Source organism: Sphaerodactylus townsendi, linkage group LG14 (assembly GCF_021028975.2).
Source record: "Sphaerodactylus townsendi isolate TG3544 linkage group LG14, MPM_Stown_v2.3, whole genome shotgun sequence".
NCBI classification, from domain to species: domain Eukaryota; kingdom Metazoa; phylum Chordata; class Lepidosauria; order Squamata; family Sphaerodactylidae; genus Sphaerodactylus; species Sphaerodactylus townsendi.
Window position 1 is genome coordinate 24,454,027 of NC_059438.1, and position 23,096 is coordinate 24,477,122.

Below are 23,096 nucleotides of genomic sequence, written 5' to 3' on the forward strand. Positions count from 1 at the left end.
AGAGCACAATCAATTAAAATACAATATAAATATAAATTAGGATGGCTCTGATAAAAATAAACCTTACTCTATTAAAATGCAGCATTAATAATTTAATTCCAGATGGCGCCTACTATCATTCCCACAGAAGCCCCAGAGTGGGGGTTTATAGGTCTTCATGATGTCAAAGAAGAAGGGAGGGAGGGAGGGAGGGGGCCCCTATCAACGGCTAGTCTCCCCAAAGGCCCGGTGGAACAGCTCAGTCTTGCAGGCCCTGCGGAACTCAGTGAGGTCCCGCAGGGCCCGGACAGCTGGAGGAAGAAGCTGCTCCCACCAGGCTGGGGGGCCAGAGGCTGTGCAAAGGCTCTGGCCCGAGTGGAAGGCTACAATGCACATTATCATGGAGGGGCCAGGGATCACCAGTAAATTGGCCTCTGCCGAACGCAGAGACCAGTTCGGGACATATGGGGTAAGACGGTCCCGTAGGTACGGAGGCCCCAGGCCGCGTAAGGCCTTAAAGGTTAATTAAAGAAAAAAAGGATACAATTGATACTGATACAATACAAACATCGTGTTGAAAAGAAAAGAATAGACCAGGGGTAGGGAACCTGCGGCTCTCCAGATGTTCAGGAACTACAATTCCCATCAGCCCCTGCCAGCATGGCCAATTGGCCAATGGCTGACAGAGGCTGATGGGAATTGTAGTTCCTGAACATCTGGAGAGCCGCAGGTTCCCTACCCCTGGAATAGACAGAAGTAAAACAATACCATATTGTTACAAAGCCCCCTTAATTGGAACGGTCGATAAATACTAACTTTCTCTATTGGTTACTTCACCATCCATGGAACTTTTGTAATATTTCAATTCAGTTACCATCTACCTTCTTAATAAAGTAAATCTTATCAGTACTGTATCTATCTGTTTATCTCAGATGTAAGGAGAGAAGAAATATCTCTGAATACATCACATTATGTTAAGTTTATTCCAGAAGAAATTTTTCAAAGGTGTCCAAGTGTCTTCCTTGGACAGCAGTGGTGTAGGAGGTTAAGAGCTCGTGTATCTAATCTGGAGGAACCGGGTTTGATTCCCAGCTCTGCCGCCTGAGCTGTGGAGGCTTATCTGGGGAATTCAGATTAGCCTGTATACTCCCACACACGCCAGCTGGGTGACCTTGGGCTAGTCACAGCTTCTCGGAGCTCTCTCAGCCCCACCCACCTCACAGGGTGTTTGTTGTGAGGGGGGAAGGGCAAGGAGGTTGTAAGCCCCTTTGAGCCTCCTGCAGGAGAGAAAGGGGGGGATATAAATCCAAACTCTTCTTCTTCTTCTTCTTCCTTGTTCCGAGACGCATTTGCCTGTATGGAAAATGTTAAAAGGTCTAAATCCATATAGGCCCAAATTTTTGCATCCCAGTCACTCAGCGAGGGTATCTGAGCTGTATTCCAAAGTTTTGCCACTTCGATTCGAGGTGCTGCAGTTAAACCAGTCCATGGTTCTTAACTCATACATGAAATTGCTGTTCTCCTACCAAATATATGAAGCATGTCAAAATGAATCGGCCTCTGTATCCCACCCCCATAATGGAAAGCAGTTAGTTTTATTTTTTAAGGGGCCCAGAATTCAGCAAGGAAATGACACACCCATTAGCCCGATGTCCTTCTCAGATGAATTGGTAGAAAGCATTATTAAAGAGAACAGTCAATAAGTACATAGAAGATCAAGCCCTTCTAACCAGCATGGCGTCTGCAAACAGAAGTCTTTCTTAACCAATTTTTGGAGTTCTATGAGAATAGTCACCAGCGTGATGGTCTAGTGTGGTTGGTGGCCAGAGTCCTGGATTAGACCAGGAATATTTTGAGCAGTTAATTCCTCTCAGAGTAGGAGGTGGGGCAGAGTCTGTGGGTGCTCCCAACATGTACTGAACCAACATATCTAGATTTCTAAACCTTTCTGCTGAAGTCTCTCATCAGATGCTCCTGAAGTCAGGGCACTAGAGTGCTGTTTCTCTTGCAGATTCGTAAACAGTTAAACAAGAAGCAGAGGGCAGGAGCAGATGGACGGTTTTCACAAGGGTGGAACTGTTTGTAAATGATCCAGGCCCCGAGTGAGCAGCAAAGTGTCCAGGAAGTGGGCAACAAAGAACTTCACCTTTGGAGTGCAGGCAGCAGCATAGCAAATGCACACTGGAAGGCGAAAAAAATCTTAACCTTAAATATATGGTGATGGAGTCAGAGAGGGAAAGAGCTCCTTGTAGAAATGGATAGCTCAATTCAAATGTTAATTCAGTTTGTGGCGGGAGTGAGAAAAACAAGATGGCCCATATTTTGATGCCCTTGAATCATCAGCCTGGGGAGTTAACTGCCCTGGGAATACCATATACCTTTGTAGTCCCTCTACCCCAGGAAAGGTGCCGACGACAGCAGCCTTCATGCGAGGAGAGGCTAAAGAGCTTTTAAAGGGAAAATGGCACGATTGAAGCTCATAAGATTCTGCATAGTGGAGAGAAGGACCTTCCTTTTTCATACATAAAACTAGAGCTGGTGGTCCCAGAATTAATGGGCAGTAGATTTTGGACAGACAGATTCAGATTTAGAGACCTTTTATTAGGCATATACAGCATGAGGACAAAAAGGAAGAAGGAAAGAGTAAATCCAGTAGAGAACAGTGAAAACAGTGTGAACAGAAGCCAAGGGAACCTAGTTCAAAGTGCGCAGCAAAAATCTGGCCATGATCTCTGTTATTTCAGCCTCGAGATTATTGAGCAGAAGAATCTTGTATTGTCGAAGGCTTTCACGGCCGGAATTACTGGGGTGCTGTGTGGTTTCCGGGTTGTATGGTTCTAGCAGCATTCTCTCCTGATGTTTCGCCTGCATCTGTGGCTGGCATCTTCAGAGGATCTGAATCTTCAGCTTTTAGCTTCAGATCCTCTGAAGATGCCAGCCACAGATGCAGGCGAAACGTCAGGAAAGAATGCTGCTAGAACACGGCCATACAACCTGGAAACCACACAGCACCCCAGAAGAATCTTCTTTGCATTGGTAGAAAGATCCAAGAACCCAGCTGAGGTTGAGGCAGAGAATTGGACAGACAGAAGAAAGTACTTCTTGAAGGATTCTCACCTACGCCATTGGTTGTCTCTCAGTGCAGGGCTGGCTACAAGCTTCAGTTTTGTTTTTTCATGATGAAGAGCTGGATGGCCTCAGCTGGCCCAGGGTCTTCAGATCTCAGAAGCTAAACAAGGTCACCTCCTGCTTAGTATTTTGATGGGAAGCCACTGAGAATGTCCAGATTTGCAATGCAGAGAAAAGCACTGGCAAACTACCTCAGTTTCTTGCCTTGAAAACCATACGGGGTCTCCATGAGTTGGTTGCAACTTGATGATACTTTACACATACAAAAGAATATGACCTATTGAAAAGAAACAAGTCATAAAATGGAACGTCCATGTTTGCAGATTAGAGCACCTCTGAACACTGTGAGGCTAGACCTGCCAAACTTGCTTGTGGGCACCCTGGAAGCATCTGTGAGAAACAGGATACTGAACTAGAAGAGGAGAATAGGAGTTTGGATTTCTACCCCACCTTTCTCTCCTGTAAGGAGGCTTAAGGTGGCTTACAATCTCATTTCCCTTCTCTCCCCACAGCAGACACCTGTGAGGCAGGTGGGGCTGAGAGAGTTCAGAGAGAACTGTGACTAGCCCAAGGTCACCCAGCAGGAATGCAGGAGTGCGGAAACACATCTGGTTCAGCAGATAAGCTTCTGCCATTCAGGTGGAGGAGTGGGGAATCAAACCCGGTTCTCCAGATTAGAATCCACCTGCTCTTAACCACGACACCACGCTTGCTCTCGATAGGCCTTGTCTGATGCAGCAGGGCTTGTGCTATGTTCTAATGGGCTAGATATCAAACCAAGGCCTGATGGCTGGAAGACACCTTTGCAATGCTTTCCTTCCAATTGGGGGAACTAAAAGCTAAAAGCTCTAGGAACAAGGAAATGGAGTGAATCAGTGGAGTTGTAAATATCTTTTTTTTTAAAATCTGTCTGTGGGGCTCATACCAGAGAGGAACCAAGAAAGAGGAAGGAGTGTTGTGGACACAGACATGGCATAGTCTTGTGACTGTGCTGCACTCTGAGCAGCCCGCCACAATCTTGTGAGTGATGCAGGCATTGTGTTTTCCTTCCAGCAAACAAGGGGATTTTTGTCAGAGGGAGTAGTGAGTTTCTAGTAATAGTCTTGCATGAACTAGTATTCAATTTCCTTGACGTGCTCTCAGTAGGTAGGGTTGAATCCCAGAACTATTACATAGTTATGAGCAAAACTATATAGTGCTCTGGGAAAGCAAGCATACTGATTTGTAATAAAATGGTGTTTTGAACACACACACACACACACACACACACACACACACACACACACACACAATATGTTTGTTCAGGCACAGGCATGTGCTCTGCTTCAGAAAGAACGAACGAACGAACGAATGAACATCTATGGAAAGTGAAATCTTGGGGGAAGATGATTGCTTGCTGTAATCTTTCATTAATACCTCTCATATTGCTCCTCTAGTTATTGTTTCTAACAGTGCCTTTCCTATTCTGGTTCTGGTCGTTATTTTCACTCTATTCTGTTCCTTCCCATCCTTGAATTCCTTAACTGGCCTGAGGTGTCTCCCACCTGGGAGGCAGGAAGTTGTTAAACTTGGTTCTGCCTCCCTGAGCAATTGTTGGGAATCACCCATATCAAGATGCCCTCCTCAGAGTAGAAAGAATCCTCTCAGTGAGTCTCCAGGGTTCCGTTTGGAAAGAACAGCACTGACCACCTATTTCCAAGCTTGCTTCGAAGTGCCGGTTGTTATCTTTAAATGCTCTCCTTCTGGGCCATTCTGCAGGGCTTTCATATGTATACATGTACAGTGGAACCTCGGTTTTTGCTGGTAATCTCTGGCGATACTTGGCGAAAACTGAAGCCGGCAAAAACCAAACCTATGCCGTCTGTGCATGCGCTACGCAAACAGCGTAGCAAATTTATGCAAAAAGCGTAAATTTTCGCAAACGGTGTAGCCGAAAACAGAGGCACCTGGCGAAAACTGAGGCAAAAAAAACGGCCGGAGGCAACCGGCGAAAACAGAAGGCGATGGTTACCGAGGTTCCACTGTATAAGATCTCCTGCAGGACTCCTGTTTCTGGCTAGGAGGGCATGGTCCTCAGGAACTGGGCCTCTGCACATGGGTGCATCTGTTTTGGGATTTGTCTAAGAGCAGCTAGCCCAGTGGTGGCGAACCTATGGCACGGGTGCCAGAGGTGGCACTCAGAGCCTTCTCTGTGGGCATGCACACACACACACACACATCTAGGCTGGCCTGGGCCACCTGGGCTTGATTATTAGCATTAAACCTAAGACCTAATTTTGGGGAAGCAGTGTAGGTTACCCTGTTAAGTGCTGTTAAACCCCTACAGGTGATGTGAAGAACTAAAGTGCAATCCTTTATTCTGGGAGTAAGCTCAGCTGCTGGCAATGGGGCTTGCTTCTGAGTAAACCCTCCTAGGGTCGTGATTCACCCGTTGGGAGAGTTGCACAGTTTTTTCAAAGCAAAGCCACCGACAACCACCAAGCTTGCTCCCGAGTAACGCATGCCTCTGATCCAACCGTTTTTTAAAGCAAAAACCTCAGTATTCAGGTTAAATGGCCGTGTTGGCACTTTGCAATAAATAAGTAGGTTTTAGGTGGCAGTTTGGGCACTCGGCCTCAAAAAGGTTCGCCACCACTGAGCTAGCCTGACATCTGGCCTAAACAGTTGTAGGCAGCAGGTGAAGATTTTTCTGTTTGATCAGGCTTTTTGCATTGATTGGACTGTGTCCTTATTTTTTCTCGTCTCCTCTTTCGTATGTTTTATGCTTGCTTTCATGCACCAGTGATATTTTCTGTGTGATTTTATGTTGTTAGCAAGTTGTGTTATTCTTTTGAGGATTGTATTAGCTGTGAGCCACCTTGGAAGCCAGTAGGTTGAGAGCTTGCAGGATATTAACTCGCTTAATTAAATTCCCTAGAATCCTCCACAGACTGCCGTGACACCGTTCACATTTGTTCTGAACTGGCTGGTGCGCCTCATGCAGTTAATTACTGGATGAAATTGGAGTACCACATTGTCATGCTTGCTGCGGTGACAGAGTTGGTGCTGCTTGAGGATCGGAGGTCCATCCCACACCTTGCCTGCTCAACTCTTGCCCTCAGCTTATGAAAAAAAACCCCATCCCAATATGGGAGGGAAGGACTGGCTCTGAGGGATGGTGAATCCTTCCTTGAAGGAGGTGGCACTAGACCAGTCTTTGTACCAAATCTCCTTACAAGGTTTTCAGAGCCATCCACCATATCTTCTGAACCGTCTTCCGAAACGTGGAAACCCCGTTCCTGCCTGGAAAACAATTCCAGAAAATGGTATTGAGTCTTTATCTCTAACCCTTGGTAATTTTGCCTTGGGATTTTATCAGACTCAGTCTTTTCAGCAATTGCATGAAACCCAATGAAGACATTGGGTTCTCCTCTAATTTGTGTCCAAAGGAATGGTGGATTAGTTGAAATGCTGACTGAAAGCAGTAACAGGATGGACGGGGGAGGTCCTGTTGGTTTGGCGGGGGGGGGCGGGGGGGGAGAGGTTCTTGCTCTGCATGGTGACAAGTTTTCATTTGGCTCCACCTCAGTTGCTCAATGTCCAAGCTCAGTGATCCATGCTCTCTGCCAGCTGGTCCAAAGTGTGGCTGTAAAGATCTAAACAGTGGCATGCAGCAGCGGTCGTATTACCCCCATCATGGTAGAGATGCTCTGCTTGTTGCTGGTTTGTCACTCAACACAGTTCACAGTACTGATTTTGACCTGTAAATTGTTCCACCTGGCCATTCGGGTTATCTGGACTCCCCTACCGAAGTGTGGCGGCAGAAGCTAGTAGCAGGACCTTCTCAGTGGTTGCAGCACATCTGTGGGAGTCTTCTCTCCCAGAGACTGCCTGCTGCCTGCTGTGTGAGCATGCCGCTTCTTGGGGGAAAACCTTGTTTCTTTTCATTTTTGCTTGGCTTCAGTTAGACAAGTAGGAGCAGCAGTGGCGTAGTGGTTAAGAGCAGGTGTACTCTAATCTGGAGGAACCGGGTTTGATTCCCCGCTCTGCCACTTGAGCTGTGGAAGCTTATCTGGGAATTCACTGTACAGTCCAACAGACGCCAGCCGGGTGACCTTGGGCTAGTCACAGTTCTTCTAAGCTCTTTCAGCCCCACCTACCTCACAGGGTGTTTGTTGTGAGGGGGGAAGGGAAAGGAGTTTGTAAGCCCCTTTGAGTCTCCTCTAGGAGAGAAAGGGGGATATACATCAACTCTTCTTCTTCAAGTAGGATTTAGTGCATGACTAGTTTGTTGCCCAGATTTGCCATAAAAAATAGAGGATTATATTGGCATACTCGTGGTGGTATGTCCAGTAAATACATTTTGTGTATGTAATGGTAACAAGGTTGTCTTACATTCAGAGTCGTCTCCCTTTTGAGTCAACACAGAGTTTCCCTCTGGGTGGTTTAGTTTTCCTCCTGTTGATTTCTAGCTTGTTCCGTTTCATCTGAATGTCTCATAGCACTTTTTAAATAGCACTGTTTTTCCCCTTAATGATGGCTTTGGTGGTTGTGTGTTGTAGACCACTTTGACTGCTTGCTCTAAGTCCTAAGGGAAGAAGAGGCTGTGGGGTGGTTCATCTGTTCCGGTTCTCTCTCCAAAGCCTTTTGTTCAAGGAGAGGTCAACCGCAGGGTCAGGGCGCTCCCTCCTGTTTCTGCCTGAGCCGTTTCCCATTAAATGCTCCCAGTGACCGCACTTTGCCGAGCAGCAGCTGAAGACCACAGCGGGTGAATCTAACAGATGGGGGCTAAGGAGATGGCCTCCTTCCTTTCTGAGGACCCCTTTCTCAAAGAGCTGCCTCCTTCCCAGCCAGAGGCAGAGCCAGGTGGCCTTGGGATTTGCCCTTCTCAGCTGGGATGCCGCAGTGATTGTGGCGAGTCTGAAATATCCAGGGAAGGGAGGTTGAATGTCTGTGGTTAGGCAAAGGGCCAAGAGCTGCCCGTTGTACTTCTCTCCTCATGACAGGGCGGAGGGGGGGAGCAGTGTAACTTCAGCCCTCCTGCTCCCCCTCCGCCCTCACCCATCCTGCATGCAGAGGGGAGGTTACATGCTGATGTGGACAGCACATGTGTGTTAAGTACTTTTTTCCCCTGACTGGAGTGCTGATCCAGTTAATGGCTTCACCACTGATCAGCTTCCAGAATATTTTCCTGGTTGGAGTTCACAGTTGTTTGCCACGAGGAAAATCTTCCTACCACTTTGGAAGCAGAGATTTCTTTTGCAGTGTAAACCTCTCAAGTATGTTTTCAAGAGATGAGAAAGAGGAGCCTATATAGTTTTTGGGAAACCAAAGTGGACCAGCGAGGTCCAGTGTTGGACCAGGAAGTGGGAGACCCAGGTCTGAATTCCCGCTCTGCCGTGGAAACTAGCTGGATGGTATTGCGCCAGCATGTCCCACTCATTTAAGTTTTTTGGGGGGTGGGGGTGGGGGAGGTATTTTTCATAACAACCTTTGCTTGTTGGGCAAATACTGTGTTTCTTCTGAGCCACATCATTTTTCTTTTCTTTCCAGGATAAAGATAAAGTTTCTCTAACCAAGACTCCCAAGTTGGACCGGAGTGATGGCGGCAAAGAGGTGAAAGAGAGAGCTACAAAGCGGAAGTTGCCTTTCACTGTTGGAACAAATGGAGATCAGAAGGATTCGGACACAGGTAACAGAACTGAGGCCTCACTTGGAAGAGTGGTGTTGCAAGGAGAGATTGGCCCAGCTGGTTGGCCCAGCTGAGTTAGTAGAGCTTTTCGGCATCACAGGAGTTTCTTGCTTGTCTTAAAAGGCGTGTGTTGGGTCCCACTGAACTCTGCATCTCCTTTTATCCTTGGCAAGCTGGTTTTAGCTTCCTATTGTTCTGCCACTTCTGCTTAGACCGTTTGTCATCTGGGTAGGATCCCTGTGTGATCTATATCATTGCAGAACTCTTGCACTACATTCAAGGACCGAACATTTGTGAGAGGTAATATCAGCCGGGTGATTGGCAATTGGAACCCGAGATGCCGTTGGAAAGGTGACAGCTGTCACGGAGACAAATTCCTTGTGTGTCCAATCACACTTGGCCAATAAAGATTCTATTCTATTCTATTTTGAGGGAAGTAGCTGACAGTTTACCAGAGAAGGAGTGGTGCAGATGGTGCCTTTTAATGTATTCTGTAATGGCACATTTCAGCATCTTCTTTTTGTAAGCTCTGTGATGGTACCTGTTGCTAGGGAGGAAGAGAGAATGAAGTTGTTGATGCAAAGTCTTGTCTTTGACACCACAGTACAACAGCAATTTTCAGGACCAACACAGATGTGAGGAAGTGCACAGTCTCGGCTCTCCTCTCCTCCTATTACCCTCCATCTGCAGCCTCTTATTGGGAACCTTGAAGAAATTGTGGCCTTTCACATATAAGACCACCTGTTTTGATTGAATGTTAAGGTGCTTTATGTTGTTCTCTGTGGCAATTCTGGACTTCCTTGGTGGTCTCCCATCAAATACTAACCAAGGCTGAACCTGTTTACCTTCCAAGATCTGACAAGGTCAGGCTAGCCTGGGCTGTCAATGTCAGGACCTGATTTCAGGACACAATGTCAGGACACTTCTTTACACTGATTTCTTTACACTTGTGAATAGGGATAGATGTCAGTTGCAGAGGTCAGCAACCCTTAGCCGTGCAGTGATAGGATGCTTGAGTTGTCTCTCTTGCCTTCTAGAAAGGGCAGTTGCCGCAGAGTTCTCATCTTGGGGGGCTGTAGTGTAGTCACTGAGGATTTTTTTTAAACATAAACCTCCTTTATTAATATAATAAGTTTTTCATACAGTTGCAATATAAATGATGCAACACATACAACATATATTACATGATGATACTGCTATCCAACATTACTAATATGAAAAGCTCAATAAAAAAAACTAACATTAAATTCTACTTCCAGTTACCTTCACCACAATCTTCTATATCAGGGGTCTGCAACCTGCGGCTCTCCAGATGTTCATGGACTACAATTCCCATCAGCTCCTGCCAGCATGGCCAGTTGGCCATGCTGGCAGGGGCTGATGGGAATTGTAGTCCATGAACATCTGAAGAGCTGCAGGTTGCAGACCCCTTATATTTATAACTATTTATACCATCACACATCCAACTACAATATTATCATTCTTATAATGATACAATATAATCTACCCATACTTTCCACTCTAATTTGTATTCCATATCAGACTTACATAGAATATAACCTGTCAGTTTAGCCAATCTTAGAAGCCGCACGACTTTTAGTTGCCATTCTTGCACCGTTGGAATCTTTGATGTTTTCCAATTCTTGGCCCAAATTATTCTTGCAGCAGCAGAGAAGTATTTAAACAGGTCATCCTATCTCTTATCTTGCTTTGCATCTGAAATGCCTAGCAAATACATTTCAGGCTTCATGTCAGTCTTATCACTGAGGATCTTAATCTTCTGTAAAATGGATCTGTGTGAGAATCGGCTCCAATGTGTGGAAAGTGTGGGATCGGGCGTGGAAATGGCCCAGGTGTCCTTTATTTCTCGTGGCAGGTAACAGCAGGCTTCTTGTGCCTCGATTCCCCTACAGGTTCCCTCCTCCATGAATGCTGAAAATGGCAACAACCTGTGCAGCCTTTTCAGATGCTTTCAGTGGGCAGGTGTGGCATGTGGGCATCCATTTGTTCACCAGAGATGTTTTCAAAGCCTCTCTCACTCTTCCATTAGAGCTGGAAGTTCACATTTCTCCTGGCAGGAAGGCTCGTGTGTTGAGGAGGGGGAATAAGCAGCTTTCTTATTGATCTGCATTATTTGCAACTCAGTGTGATGTTTTGTTTTAAAAGCAAGTGCTTGGAATACTAAATGGAGGCATTTTTCCCTCTTAAATGTTTCTTAGCATGATATGCAGTGGAGACAGCTTGGATACAGGAGGCTTGTGCAAAACCAATTACAGTCTCTCTGTCGAATGTAGTACAAAAATCACGTTTGCAGGAGCCTCTTCAGTTTGCCGAGTAAAATGTCTTCCATTCACCAGTTTCTTAACCTTTCTGAAATGTGTGTCGCCTGCTCAGGACTGGGTGTTTGTGTTCATTTGGAAGACAGGCAGATATCCAGAATTGGGCCGGGTGCGCCCAGAGCTCGTCTTAGACTGTTTCCTGGGATATGTTTCAGCTTTCTGTCACGAGAGAAAGCAGGCTGCCTCTGATTTCCCTCTCCTGACCGCCCCCTCATCCTCCCTTTCAGTTTGCGTTCCCTGCGCTGCCCCCAGCAGCCTCCCAAATGTGCTAGAAACACTGGCATATTTTCCCCCATTTTTTGCAAGCATATTCTGCATATAATTAGGTATGTTGCATCCAAGGCGGAATGGAACAAGAAAGCAGAGGCCAAGAACATATTTTAGAAATCCATTCTCACTAATGCCGCCTCAGGCAGATCCTCGGTGCTGTGTTGAGACAAGGGCTTGGAGCTTTTCCAAAACTCTTCACTTCTTTGAATCTTGCAAAGGGATGTATCATCAGCAAAAGATGCAGCCGCAGCGGAGAGACTTTGAAGAGCCTTGAGTGGTGGCAAAGTTTTTCCGCTGGTCAGCCAGAGGAGCTTCCAAAACCTGTCGTCGCTCGCCTCCGGTTGACAGGACCTCCGGGGCACTTTTCCCTGACCTGCTGCCTGAGTTGTGGAGATGACTGGAAGGTGTCAAGCTGCGTGCTTTCCTTCGGTGTCTAAATTGTGTCATGGGGTTGGCCTGTTGTTTTTCTGCCTTACCACTGCAGGGATGCCCCAGGCCCATCATTTCTGATGGCCTTTTCAGAGCTTAACTGAGAAAGAGGTCAGTGGGTCATGTATAATAAAACCTTGGACAACTGGACATCCATTTTTAGTGCTTAGTGGCCTAGGTATGAGTACGTAACCGGTTCTCAAATGAGAATTGGACAGATTGGCATGATAGAGCAGTCTGCTGAGGACCAGGATGACATGCTTAGCTCTGTCTTCATGGCGGTGGTCAGACCCGCCCCCTGCCCCGCCCCCCAGTGAACAGCAGATGCACCTGTGAGGCAGGGCACAGGACAGCCAGGGTTGGGTCATTTGGGTAGCGTGCAGGACATTCCCCCGGCATTCTCTGCTTTTGCCTCTCAGAGGGACAAGGAAGCTGCCACAGGAGGTGGTGATGGCCACTAACCTGGATAGCTTTAAAAGGGGCTTGGACAGATTTATGGAGGAGAAGTGGATTTATGGCTACCAATCTTGATCCTCTTTGTTCTGAGATTGCAAATGCCTTAACAGACCAGGTGATCGGGAGCAACAGCCGCAGAAGGCCATTGCTTTCACATCCTGCATGTGATCTCCCAATGGCACCTGGTGGGCCGCTGCGAGTAGCAGAGAGCTGGACTAAATGGACTCTGGTCTGATCCAGCTGGCTTGTTCTTATGTTCTTAAGCCTTTTGTAGTGTTGCTTCTAGTTAAGATGGGGGGAAATGACAACCAGTGACCCCATTTTTGAAAGCTTCTGCAAAAGCCTGGTAGAATGAAAGACCTGCAAACAGTAGATAAAGCAAGGATCCCTCCCCTGCCTTTTTTCACCCAAGGGTCTAGGGAGCCCTTCCAAATATGAGCTCGCTCTGTGTCTCTCTGCAGATGTAAGCGGGCAAAATTTCCAGGGCAGCCTTTGGGTCAGGCTCTCTTGGCTATCTTTGGAGTGGAATGCAGCAGTTGTTTATCAGCACAGTGCAAGATTTCACAGTTGGCTGCCACGGGAAGGAAGGGAGAATCCCACATTCAATTGCAACCGTGGAGGAAATCTTCAGATGGAAGAATGCAATTTAAACCCAGTGTGCGGTAATCTGAAAACTGCTGCCCTTAGATCCGTCAATGGAAGATTGCTCATTAACCTGTCTCTTTGGCTGTCATTCTAGCAGCTGCAGATTCTGCCCTGTCATTATGCCTCTGTCTTTTAAGCTGCCTGGGTGGTGGTTTGCCCCCCCCCTCTCTCGCTCCCTCCTTTCTTTCTTCTTTCCCTCCCCCCCTTTTCATTATTCTGCCTTAACCTGCAGTCTACAGTTGTGTTTTAAAGGAGTGGAAGGAGGAGCCGGTGCCTTATTGTGGTTGATAATAGTGTCTTATGGAGTCCATTAGAGAGGCACAGTCTGTGCAGGGGTAAAGGGATGCTGAATGTGATTGCTGGTGTTCTGGACTCTGGCCAATGTGTGCACCCATGTTCATGTTCAGCTTGTGCTTCAGAGAGCCAAGTTCAAGCCTCCCAAAGTCCTCTTTGGCTCCCAGGAATAAACACACCCTGAACACAAGGCGGGATTGACTAAGCAGTCTGCTGGTGTCTGGGCTGTGCCGCTTTGACCCAGGTAGCGGAATTCTTCTCTTAGGCAGTGACTTCCTCCTCTTAGGTCTACACCAGAGGTCTGCAACCTGCGGCTCTGGAGCCCCATGCGGCTCTTTCAGCCTTATACTGCGGTTCCTTGTGGCCTGGAGGTTGGAGGGTAGCGTGGACGTGTCCCTCCAGCCCGACAGAGCAGCGCTGGAAGGAAAGGTGAGGGGCCGAACCAGAGGCAGCGCCATGCATGAGGGTGCCGCTAACTGCAAATCGCTTTTCGCATCCCCTCCACTCACCTCTCTTTCCAGCACTGCTCTGGAGGGCTGGAGGGACATGTCCACGCTGCCCTCTGACCCCTGGAGGTAGGAGCGTAGCGTGGGCATGTTCCTTCAGAGCAGCTGCCATCCCCCCTCTGCCGCCTGCTCCATTGGGCAGAGGGGGTTTCCCTGCCCGGCACCACTGCCTCCCAGCACTGGAAGGAAAGCTGAATGGAGGGGACGAACCAGAGGCGGTTCCATGCGGAGCTGCCTCTCCTGCTCGGTAGATCTTTGGAGTCATGGAAGACGGGTCCAAATGGCTCTTTGGGTGAAAAAGGTTGCCGACCCCTGGTCTACACAGAAGTGAGTTTAGTGTTACTTAGCTGGGCTTGGTTCTAGAGAAGTATCCTTAGGGTTGTAACATTAGAAAACTAGATTCCAGAGAGAAGGATTTGAGCTGCAAAAACTGCTCTCCCCAAACATGGCAGTTGTCTACGTGGAGGCATTTTTTAAATGGAGGAACATACAGAAATCACATGTATTCCTGCCATTAGTCTGAAGTGATATAGCTATAGGTGTAGCTTTTTCCTGTCCATGGAAAAGCTTTGATTACTTGCCCAGCCATGCTGTAAGGGTAAGTTCTGGTTTAAAAAAATGAGATGGTATGTAGATCAGCCCACTGTGTATGTACGTTGTTCGACAGTAGAATGCACTACCTTGAAGGGTAGTGGGGTCTCCTTCTTTGGAGGTTTTTGAAGAGAGGCTGGATGGCCATCTGTCAGGGGTGCTTTGATTGTGTGTTCCTGGATTGCAGGGGGTTGGACTTGATGGCCTCTTCCAACTCTATGACTCTGTGATTCTACAGAAATTGTGGGATGGAGCCTTAGCCTTTAAGAGACTAGGAAAGTGTATTTGCTATTTGGAAAATATATTTTTAAAGAAAATTTCTTTGCCACCTCTCCAGGGACCTGTTCAGTGCAGCTCACAAAATAAAAACAACACAGTAGGATCATAACAATACTAACATAGTAATTGATAATACTAAAGTAAGCCATAAAATAAGCGACATTTGTAACCTGAAATAATATCCACGAAATAGTCCTTAGCCTACAAACAACCCATTCAAGCTGTTTTTAAAAGGAGTAACTCAGTCAAAGCCCAGGTAAAAAGAAACATTTTGGCCCAGCAAAGAGTATAATAGGCTGTTTATGAGCCTCAAAGGGGGGGGGAGTATTCCAAAGGTTGGGTGCCACCACCAAAATGGCCCTGCATCTGGCCACCTGTCCCTTTCCTGCTTTTGGAAGTGCGGGCCCAGAAACAGAATTTTAACCTTTTCTGGTTTATTCAATACAGGATCTTATGTTCTCAAATGGATGCTAGCACGTTCTTGGTTAAAATTCTGTAGATTCTTTTTGCATTAGAGTTGCTCTTCATTCTTCTCTTCCCCTTTTCTCCAAAGTTCTTTCTCATAATGAGAATTACGGTGAGAGAGATGGGGGCGCTGTTCATAATATTTATATAGTGCTTTTGCGAAGTGCTGAAGGCATTTCACATGCATATATTCCCTCAGTTAGTAGTGGAGAGAAAGTTGCTTGCCTGAAGCAAACTGCTGATTTAATCACTGAGCTGTATTTTGGGCTGATACCAACATGAGAGGTATAGCAGGCATATTTAGGGAGTCCATAATAAAGGGACAGGCTGCTGTCTAGAATTGAGAACATTGGAGATCTGCCAATGGCTGGAAACGTGCAGGCGGGAGTTGGGGCACTTTTGAAGGTCAGTGAAAATTTTCACTTTGACAGCAACTTTCAAATCCCAGGCCTGGAATTGTTTTTCCCATTATTACCCAGGTGGCAGCACCAAGTTCTTGGAGGATTTTCCCCATGCCTAACAGATCCCATGGAAACCAGCTGCCATGGTGGGGGGGCGGGGGGCGGGATGTGATAAAGCTTCTTCAAGGCCCCCCCATAGCACCTGCAGCCACGAGGGCAGGGCTGCTTGACCCTGGCTCCACTTGTGTGCAGCAAAAACCTGGCAATGTATTTGAAAAAACTAGGTCAGGTTGTATGCCAGCCTGTACCACTCACCTGTGCTGCTGTCCCTTTTGTGGCTTGGAGAAGGTGGCTGGCGTTGACTGGGGTCCCTTTTCAAAATGCTTCTGCGCTCCCGCCTCCCCTGTGCTAATCGTTCAACGTGTTTGTGATGCTAATTAGTAGGTTAGCGATGCCTGATGAATCAGATGAACTGTCAGCTATTATTTCCCCCCCTCCTGGAATATGAGCATTGTTGGTTGCTTGACTGGCTGCTGCTGCTGCTGCTGCTGCTGAGCTGGCTTCCATGGGAACAGGCTTGTTAGTCACAAGTTGCTTAATTGGCTGGAGAATCCGTGAGAAGCAAGTTGCTGGCTGGTTGAGAAATGCCTCTGTGGATGAAACTGGGACTTGTACGCTTTTCTGTTGCTGGCGCTGGTGTCATCCGTGCAGCTGTGGACTCAGATGGGCTTCTCTGCCTGGGCCTTTCTTTGCTTGTGTCATTTCAATCCTTTTATTTAGAGAGGGGGGGAGCCAGGGGGCAGTTTTCACCTAGCAACCAGAGAGAGGATGAATATCCGAGCCTCTTCCTTCCGAGCCGCACCCTATAATGCCAGTACAGTGTGCTTAGATTAGCATGCATCATCCTTAGAAACTGCATCACAAGTTGCTCAGCCATCTGTGGGATTTGGCACTGAGCAGCTGGCTATGGGGAGGGGCACCGAGGTGCCCACTTCTCCTGGTCCCAGCAGTCTTCTTTTTGAAAGGCAGTAGAGGAAGAAGAAGAGTTTTGGATTTGTACCCCTCCCACTTTTTTTCTCTTCTGTAAGGACGCTCAAAGGGGCTTACGAACTCCCTTTCTTCTCCCCACAACAGACACCTTGTGAGGTAGGTGGTGTTGAAAGAGTTCCAAGAACTGTGACTGGCCCAAGATCACGCATGTGGAGGAGCAGGGAAACAAATCTGGTTCACCAGATAAGACTCCGCCTCTCATGCAAAGGAGTGGGGAATCAAACCCAGTTCTCCAGATTAGAGTCTCCAGATTAGAGTTGCTAAGCCTTTCCTTGTTTACTACAGTTAGTGCAGTGCTATAAGATGAAGTGCAGTGGTATAAGATGGGTGACACCTGACTTAACAACAGTACATGTGAAAGGGATCTGGGAGTGTTAGTAGACCCCAAACTGAACATGAGTCAGCAGTGTGATGTGGTAGCCAAGAAAGCCAATGCAATTCTGGGGTGCATCAATAGGAGTCCAGTGTCTAGATTGAGGGATGTAATAGTGCCTTTCTACTGGAGGGGGAGGACGTCTGGATGGGTGTTACCCAGCTCGTTCTCAGGGAGACAGGATGTAGTTTTTCGTCACTTCCTGGGAACCGGCTGGGCGCCCATTTTGGCTCCAGTTTAAATCCTGTCTCTGCAGGGAGAACTCACCTGGAATACTGTGTCCAGTTCTGGGCACCACAATTCAAGAAGGATATAGCCAAGTTGAAACGGGTCCAGAGGAGGGTGGCCAAAGGTCTGGAATCCATTCCCTACAAGGAGAAACTTTGGGAGCTGGGCATGTTTTGTCTGGAGAAAAGAAGGTGAAAGGGTGACATGATAGTGCCATGTTTAAATATTGGAAGGGATGTCATGTTGAAGACGGAACAAACTTGTTTTATGCTGCTCCAGAGACTAGGACAAGGAGTAACAGATTCAAGGTGCAGGAAAAAAGATTCTACCTAAACACTAAGAAGAACTGCCTGATTGTCATGGCCATCTGACACTGGAACCCACTGCCTGAGAGTGTGGTCGAGTCTCCTTCTTTGGAGGTTTTTTAACAGGCTGGATGGCCATCTGTCAGGAGTGCTTTGATTGTGTCTTCCTGCATGGCAGGGGTTGGACTGGATGGCCCTTGGGGTCTCTCCCAACTATGATTCTATTACTGCTGCTTTTATTAATAGTGTCATACTTCCCAACCTCTAGTTTTTGGTTATAGAGATGAGAGAAGCATCTTCGTTTCATTTCTTGATAGTCTGTGGTTAGCCGTAGAGAAATCTGTCCCCCTGCTTGGCATCAGGATAATTTATAAGTGCCCGAGCAGAGACAGGAAATCTTAATGTGACCAAGTACCTCAGAATTTTTTCTAGCTAACAGACTGGAGTTGGTTTTGTGCAGGTAGTCAGAACCCGCTCTGTGCAATGGGTCTGTTTGTAAAGTCTGACACGTGATTCAGTCTCCTTGTTGCCAATTTCCACAAGTGTGAAGGAGCACTTTCTAGCTGCCACATTCAGAGGTAATTTTTAGGAAATGGCCTCCACATTGGCCGGAACGCCTTGCCTTGGACACTTGATCCCATCACATTTTGAATGGCTGAACCATCGGACCATTTGGATAAAAGCTTGAAGATCCTCCTTTAGGGAAGTGCAAATGACCACAGCAGGAAAGGGTTAACTTTTCCTGAGATGCCTCTCAAAAGTCCAGTGGTTAATTGTGTTGGATATTTTTTTCCCTTTTCGCCCTTAATTTGCTGAAGACCTAAGGAGGGAATAGGGTTAGAACCTTTTTTTCTTCAGGGCCATCTTTGGGTTTTGCATGTGTCCCGATGTTTGCAGAGGAAGAGGCACTTGAACAAGTAACATTCGTATGCTCTGAAGATGCCAGCCACAGATGCGGGCGGAACGTTAGGAGAAAATGCCACTGGAACACGGCCATACAGCCCGGAAAACCCCACAACACCCCACTGATTCTGGCCATGAAAGCCTTCGACAATACATTGAACATTCGTATCCACGGCTGTCCATTTGGTTGGAGGAAGGGGCCATTCTTTTGGTGAGAGAAAGAGCATACCCAGACTCCTCTTGGTTTCTCTTGGGACTGAGGCTTTCAGCTTCCTGGTTCAGTCTTCATTCTAGCTCAGCCATTTCCCTCTAGTTGCTGACCTGTGTGGCTTCGGTCCGGTCTGTCCTCCCTCACTCCCTGTCTGTCAGGTCTTTCATTGTCCTGGCCTGTTCCTTTGGCGCTCAGCCCATTTGCCTGCTGCTGCCGCCGCCTTTTGTCTGTCCTGGCCATGCATCTGTGCACTTTACATGAACGGGCTTCACTGCTCTGTGCTGGGGCCACTCCACGGCCAGACACGGCCTGCCTTTCCCTCTTGCTTGCCAAATGCTTTCTCCCGGTGGGCCTGGCTGTCTGCAGGTGCTGGGCCTCCGTCCCTCGCTGCCATCCTTGCTGTTGCTCCTTCCAACCCTCCGCCGTGCTCAGGTGAAGCCCACTTCCTGCAGTCTGAAAGCACCAGCGTTGTTCTTGTGTGCTGCAGAGCCCATGGTAAGAATGAGTCACCCTCCGCTCGTGAGGCTGTGAGTAAGAAAAGCGGGGCCTGTTCTGTGCTTCCTCCCAGGGGCATCATCCATCCTCTAGAACCGTCTGTGCAGTTCTAATTTATTCTTATTGATCCCTTGTTTGGCTGTGTGCTGGGGAATAGACGCCTGAAAACGAAAGCCTTTAACAGGACCAGGAAGTGGCCCCTCCCACCCCCACCCCCCAACAGCACCCGTGGAAGTCTCGGGATTGTTTAATGCACCCCCCGCATGTGCTCGTGGGTTCTCATCTGCGTGTCGATGCTGGCAGTTAGCAGGGAACTCGCTAGGGGAGGAAAGCCCTGTCCCTCTCATGAGTGGGACGCTGCTCAGTCTGATGAACCTTTCGGCCTTGGGATGCCAACAGCAACCTTTCCCCCCAATGCCAGGCCCATAAGTTCCTCTCCTCCTGCCCCCAGGTCTGTTTCACATTATGCTGACTGTGAAGCAGCATGTGGAGAGGGGAACCTCTAGAACAGGGACGTTGGACTCATTCCTTATGCGGGCCGGATATGACATAAATGTGGATTGGCTAGGCTGGGCGGCCAAAGGCTACCTCGGCTGGCCCCAGGACAGCACGGGGGGGGGGGGGGGATGCCTCGGCTGGTGAACCTGCAGCAGGGTGGGATGGCTGCCTTCAGAGGGCTTATCAGGCCCGCAAGTCAGCTGAGGCAACTTCCCTCCCTTGCTGGCTGGCTAGGCCAGATCGGGAGTGAAGGGGGGAAGGCCTCAGGTGACTCCCCCTCAGGGAGCTCCACCCAGCCCCTGCTCGAGAAAGCTCTTGATGTCCAGAGATGCATGTTCCAAAGTGAAGCTGCTGAAGTCTGCGTATTAGATGGCTTTAGATCTTGTTGTCGGTCCAAACAGCGTACGCAAGAAAATGTGCAGGACTTCGCTGTCCTCCAAACGTGCCCCTGCTTCACTTGGAGGATTCACAAACGTGCAAAAAAAAGCCACTCTCTGCTTCTCTTGGAGCAGAAGCCGAGTCCAGGTGTTGAATTCTCCGCTGTTATCCATTTTTCATGCTAGTGGTGACCCAGATTCGAGATAGCCGGGTTGTATCAAGGGAAGAAGGAAGCCAGTGAGCTGAACATAATAAACAGCCATCCAGGGGATATGTGCAGAGCAGGAAAAATGAAATCCCAAGTCGCCGGCTTCTCTGTTCCTAGAAATTTGATGCTGGTGCCTAATTTGATCTTTTGCTTCAGGAAAACAGATCTTGGTGCCTTGGAATAAAAAATGTGGTTTCAGCAACTCTGACTCTGCCTGGGTGGGAACGCTGCTCCATATCTGATTCCCATAGTCTGTACGCCGAGGATTCTGGGCCATTTCCTCACTTCCCTCCCTCCCCCAAACCCCTCCCCCCTTAAGACTGAAGAAGTCTACGTTTGTAGGATTAGCTTGGGCTATGCAATCTGTGTAGCTGGTTTTTGCACTGCCTGGAATATGCAGGACATTTAGAAGATCAAAATGTGCTTCAGAAGGGGGAAACTGCCTAGCTTGGCTGTTCTTTGGTAACTGAATGCCTTCATGATGTTTCTAGAGGTACAGGAAGTATGCTTTTTGCTATGTGACAATCCACAGGCATTGAATGAAGTGTCTCTGGTCCTCTTCCACATTGGGATCTGTCCCCGGTTGTGTTCCTTGCAAATATGTAAAGCAGACTTTGGTGTCTTGAGGGTTTCTGAATTGCATGATAGCGAGGAGCAGAGGTGAAGGTAAAGTTTCCCGAGAGTTCTCACTGCCTCAGCATTTCCTTGCAAGGAGATGTTTGACTAAATTATTCGGGCTGCTTGTTTATGAAAATAGGGTCCAAGTCACGAACATTGCTGTTGGAAATTATGCAACCAAACTTCTCAAAAACATCTGCTGTTTCCAGTTCTGCAAAAGGTGAACAAGCCAGCCAAGATACGAAGTGAGGATTTCAACCCAGGATTCTGGTGTCTCCCATGAAAAGTTGGACCCTGTTCAGACTCTCATTTTTTGTGGAAAGAGGTTACCCAGTGTTTACTGCCCTGCTCTCCTTCAAGTCCACATTTTTGCTCTGTAGTGTAACCCCTTCCTGGTATTTCCTGTCCTAGGCTGTATGGGGTTAGGCTCCTCGCAGGGAAGCCCTGCCTTTGAAGGGCAGAGGGCAGCAGCACATCCTGCGCCATTTTTCTGGTCTGCACCCTCGAGCCCCCCACCCCCACCCCGGTCTTCCTGTTGACACTCAGACTTGCTTCCAGACCAGCGATGGGTCTTCCTTGCCAACCTGGGCAGCTGACAGCCTTCAGTAAACAGGACGGGGTGCAGAGGTGGGATCCAGCAGGTTCTCACAGGTTCCCGAGAGTAGGTTACTAATTATTTGTGTGTGCCGAGAGGGGGCTACTAATTGGTGATTTTGCCACGTGATTTTTGCCTTAGTTACGCCCCACCTTGGCTCCTCAGCAGTAGTGCGCAGAACTGGAAGCAGTCTAGCAGGAGGTGTGACAGTAAAGTGCGTAAAGTTTGCGCTCTTTATGTGTATTCGCTTCACCCAAGCGACCAAAGCAGCGTAGCTGTGGCAAGGACGCGAAAGCGCCAAGGCTGGTCTTTGGGTGGGAAACGAATAATAATATAGGCAGGCCGCCAACGTACCAGGAATGCCCCTCGCCTCGAATGCCTACACTATACCCACGCCTCTATCATGCCCCAGCTCCAGCCCTGCATTGGCGCTTACGCCATTGAAGTTTGAATCCCACCGCCATGGGAACCTTGTTACTGGCTGCCTTTGGATCCCACCACTGGACGGCAGGGTGGTGTTTCTGGGTCATCATTTTCTGTGCTCTCCGCAGAGGGGGAGTAAAAATCAGTTATCTGAAATTTTAGAAGTATAAAATGAGATTCTTCTGATTGCTTAAGAAAACAGATTTTAATTGTAATTCTGTCTTTCCTACAGTGCTCTGGTTTTAAAGGGCCAGCTCCAAGTCAAGCAGCACTGTGGTCTTTAAAGGCTTCGTACAAATGTGCAGATCAAAGTTTTGGGTTTTGTCAGCTTTTCTGCATAAAAGTGTCACGAAGGGAAATATCTGAGGTTGGTGACGCAGCCAGGGGCATTTTTTTCTGTTTATTATTGTGTTGTTCTGGAGAGTTGTGGGGTTTCCGGGCTGTATGGCCGTGTTCCAGTAGCATTTTCTCCTGATGTTTCACCTGCCTCTGCGGCTGGCATCTTCAGAGGATCATCCTCTGGAAACCCCACAACACTCCAGTGATTCTGGCCGTGAAAGCCTTCGACAACACATTGTGTTGTTCTGTTTATTACTAGACTTGAGAATTGGTAACCACCGCAGGTGCTGAGATCCTGGACATCCCATTTGGGATCCCACCTGGATCATCCCCTCAGCCTTCCTGAAGAAGCTGCTGTTTTCATCTGCTGCTCTGCAGCCACTGAGTTCTGCAACTGTCCCAGTCTTAAAGCTGTTAAAAGTTTTGATTCTGTCCGCCAACCAGCGGGGACATTTGCTTCCCATCTCATGGAGAAATGCTGTTTTCCTCAGTAGGTGCCAGTTCTTGCTTCTGGTAGCCGGATCCTAGCCATGCTTTCCCACTTCTGATAGCCGGATCCTAGCCATGCTTTCCCACTTCTTTCGGTGGACTGGCTTCCAGCTGAGAGTGCCCCAGCTCTTGAGTAAGTGGTCTTGCTTTGGTCTCCTCGCATGTGGACCGAGACTTCTGTTTGTCTGGTCGAATTCCGCAGGGCGAAGGCATGGGAGTTGTGTGACCAGAGGTTGTGGGTGACGTCCCTAGGCAGTATGTTGTTGCATGTTTGTTATAAGCAGTCAGTTTGTGTGCACCTCCTTGTTCACAGATTTTAAACTCCCTGCTCCCTGATCTCATGGTAGACAGGATCTGGACTGTGGGTTTTCACATTGGGAGGGGTTTGTGTGTGTGAGAGAGGAGCTGCTGAAATCCGTGTCCTTGAAAAGCAGTGCGAGGGTTTAATTTATTTATGCTCAGATTTCAGTATATTTAGACTCTTCTGTGCATTTCAGATGTGCACCTCTGGCTGCTAGTTAAAATCTTC

General features: G+C 47.9%; 1 protein-coding gene across 4 annotated transcripts in view; it reads left to right on the forward strand.

Annotated features, from left to right (window-relative positions):
• ANKRD11 (ankyrin repeat domain containing 11) overlaps nt 1-23,096 on the forward strand; it is a 184,902-nt gene that overhangs the window by 130,340 nt on the left and 31,466 nt on the right. For all 4 annotated transcript variants that reach the window (XM_048515659.1, XM_048515663.1, XM_048515662.1 and 1 more), the window contains one exon: nt 8,641-8,779. In XM_048515659.1, the coding sequence (XP_048371616.1) occupies nt 8,641-8,779 (139 nt within the window). The remainder of the gene's footprint in view (nt 1-8,640; nt 8,780-23,096) is intronic.